Source organism: Eimeria mitis, genomic scaffold (genome assembly GCF_000499745.2).
Source record: "Eimeria mitis Houghton genomic scaffold, Emh_scaff1312, whole genome shotgun sequence".
NCBI classification, from domain to species: domain Eukaryota; phylum Apicomplexa; class Conoidasida; order Eucoccidiorida; family Eimeriidae; genus Eimeria; species Eimeria mitis.
In genome coordinates, this window is record NW_013568720.1 from 4,576 (window position 1) to 7,706 (window position 3,131).

General features: G+C 59.7%; 2 protein-coding genes across 2 annotated transcripts in view; one reads left to right on the forward strand and one right to left on the reverse strand.

Annotated features, from left to right (window-relative positions):
• Positions 1-3: 3 nt before the first annotated feature.
• EMH_0034390 (uncharacterized protein) lies at positions 4-1,394 on the reverse strand (the record flags this gene model as incomplete). Its single annotated transcript, XM_013494864.1, has 2 exons — positions 4-925; positions 1,138-1,394. 2 exons carry the CDS (start codon positions 1,392-1,394, stop codon positions 4-6), a joined length of 1,179 nt encoding a protein of 392 aa, XP_013350318.1.
• Positions 1,395-2,383: 989 nt separating this feature from the next.
• The window catches only part of EMH_0034400 (uncharacterized protein), a gene marked incomplete at both ends in the record, with an annotated part of 3,793 nt that continues 3,045 nt past the window's right edge, over positions 2,384-3,131 (forward strand). Inside the window, one exon of the mRNA XM_013494865.1 lies at positions 2,384-2,965. Within this exon, the coding sequence (XP_013350319.1) occupies positions 2,384-2,965 (582 nt within the window). The remainder of the gene's footprint in view (positions 2,966-3,131) is intronic.

Consider the following 3,131-nt stretch of genomic DNA (forward strand, 5'->3'; position numbering starts at 1 on the left):
AGCTTATGAAGCCAGCAGTTGATTTCTTTGCTGCTGTTGCTGCTGTTGCTGTTGCTGCTGCTGCTGCTGCCGCTGCTGCAGTGAACCCATGTTACGCACGATACGACGAGGAGACAAAATATCCCCCGCCTGTTGAAATCTCTGCGCTAAGTTGGCGCGCTGCTGCGGCGGCTCTGCTGCTGCTGCTGCTGCTGCTGCTGCTGCTGCAACAGGCGGTTGAGGAAGAGCAGCAGCTGCTGCAGCAGGACCGAGGACTGCAGCTGCATGATGATCCTCGGTGGTTGCTGCTGCTGCTGCTGCTGCTGCTGCTGCTGCTGGTGATGCTGCTGTCGCTTCCTGCTGCGCATGCAGATTGCTGCAGCAAGACCCGTTCAGCTGCAGCAGCAGCTGCTGCTGCGGCTGCTGCAGCGAAGCGGGGACCCTCCGCAGCGGCCTTCTTACAGGCCCTGCTGCTGCTGCTGCTGCTGCTGCTGCTGCTGCTGCTGCTGCTGGGAACGCAGCATCCTCTCCTGAGCGAGACCGCCGCAGAGAGGCGCAGCCGCCGACAAAGAGAGAAGGACGAACAGCAGAAGAAGTGAAGAAGCTGCTGCTGCTGCTGCTGCTGCTGCTGCCGTTGCCGTTGCCGTTGCTGCTGCTGCTGCTGCTCGTCCTTCTATACACAGGACCTATGGGAGACATCTGTAAGGCAATGAAGCAGCAAAGCTGCTGCTGCAGCACCTGCGGCAGCTGCTGCTGCAGCAGCAGCAGCACATCCAGCAGCCGCTGCAGCCGTATAAATTCCCTCGTATCTGCTGCTGCATCTGCTGCTGCATCTGCTGCATGCAGCCGTATCTCCTGCAGCAGCAACTCTGCTGCTGCTGCTACGCGACGCAGCAGCAGCGGCCCCACACTCCGCAGCAAATCAATGAGAGCTGCAGCAGCACCGCTGGAGAGCTGCAGCAGCACAGGCAACGCAGTGAGGAAGTTGCAGCAGCAGCAGCAGCAGCAGGAGTAGCAGCAGCAGCAAGAGCAGCAGCAACAAATGCAGACACAGAAGCAAAGGCAGCAGCAGCAGCAAAAGCAGCAGCAGCAGCAGCAGAAGCAGCAGCAGCAGCAGCAAAAGGAAGAAGTGCTGAGGTGTACAGGCAGCTAGCATACCTCTCCATCATCCCTGATGCAGCAGCAGACTGCCTCAGCAGCAAGGCCCTGCAGCAGCTCGCACTCAGCCATTTTGCTGCTGCTGCTGCTGTTGCTGCTGCTGCTGCTGTTGCTGCTGCTGCTGCTGCTGCTGATGAGACGGCTGCGCTTGCCGTTGCTGCTGCTCCTCCTGCTGCTGCCGCTGTTGCTGCTGCTGTTATCCCTTCATGAGTGCTGCTGCTGCTGCTGCTGCTGCTGCTGCGTTGGTTGCTGTGCATGCTGCAGCAGCAGCTGCTGCTGCCCTGCTGCTAGTGCAGCTGCAGCAACGAACAGCCGCATGCAGCAGCAGCATTCACTACCTTATACAATTTGTTTGAGTGCTGCTGCCGGGCTACACCTGTGAGAAGTCGCTACAGCAGCAGCAGCAGCTGCTGCTGCTGCTGCTGCCGCTGCTGCTGGTGGTGCTGCTGCTGTCGATGCTGCTGCTGTTGTTGCTGCTGCTGCTGCTGTCGATGCTGCGGCCTTCACCTGCGGGAGCGTGTCTGCTGCTGCGGTGCTGCTGCTGCAGGCGTGCTGCTGCTGCAGACTCAAAGGAGAGCAGCGGCAGGAACAGCAGCAGCAGCAGCAGCAGCAGCAATGCCTGCTGCGTCGAGTTTCTCACTCAATGACTCGCCGTTGTGTATTGCGAGAGAAGTACAGAGGGCAGCTTAGCAACAGCAGCAAGTCAAGAGCAGCAGCAGCAGCAGCAGCAGCAGCAGCAGGAGCAGCAGGAGCAGCAGCAGCAGCAGCAGCGGGCCCCCTCAAGGCACATCAATATGAAGGCCGTTTGCATCTACACTTGTTTATATTATTCTTTTTATTTTAATTTTATTTGTTTATCTTTAAACAATTAAATTAATTTAATTTAGCAGCAGCTCTGCTGCTGCATTATACACCTGGCGCCCCCAGGAGCAGACCACGCCGCGGCCGACGCGCTCCCGCAGCAGCAGCAGCAGCAGCAGCAGCAGCAGCAGCAACAGCAGCAGCAGTAGCAACTCCTGGAGAAATCAGAAACACCAAATCTCTCAGGAAGACCGGCAGCTGCGCCGTGATGTGTGGCAGCAGCTGCAGCAACTGCAGGGACCGCAGCAGCAACAGCAGCAGCAGCAGCAGCAGCAACAGCAGCAGCAGCAGCAGCAGCAGTTCAAACTGCATGAGAACAGTACCCTAAGCAGCATCTGCATCAGCAGCAGCTGCTGCTTTTTCTCTGGTCCTAACAACGCCAAGCATGGAGGAAGTCAGCAGCAACAACAGCAGCAGCAGCAGCAGCAGCGGCAGCAGGAGCATGAGCAGCTGTGCTGCATTCCGAGTGACTCACTTTGGTTTCCCCCCCAGCACCAGCACCAGCAGCAGCAGCAGCAGCAGCAGCAGCAGCAGCAGCAGCAAGGCGAAGGCATCAGCAGCACTAGACGTTCATCTCTCTACCTGTCTGCTGCTGCAGGTGGGGCCCCTCAACGTGCTGGTGGACTGCCCGCTGCTGCTGCGTTCGCTGCTGCACTCACCGCCGGTAGGTTACCAGACCCTCACAGCAGCAGCAGCAGCAGCAGCAGCAGCAGCAGCAGCAGCAGCAGCAGCAGCAGCAGCGAGTCCAGCAGCAGCAACAGCAGCAACTGAGGCAGGGGTGGGGGCCTCCTCCGGCCGCCTCAGAGTGCAGCAGCGGCTAGACCTGCAGCAGCTGCTGCAGCAGCTGGGGGGGGCCCCCCTTCACGCTATACTTATAACGAACCCCCATGGTCTGCTGGGGGTGCCGCTGCTGCTGAGTCAGCTGCAGCAGCAGCAGCAGCAGCAGCAGCAGCTCCCCACCATCCTTGTAACGAAGCCTGTGGCCTTTCTCGGGTGTACAGCCATCTCCTTCTTGCAGTCAGAGCAGGGAGGATGCATGCTGCCGTCTGCTGCTGCTGCTGCTGCTGCTGCTGTTGCTGCTGGGAGTCCCTCTGCAGCAGCAGCAGCAACAGCAGCAACAGCAGCAGGCCGAG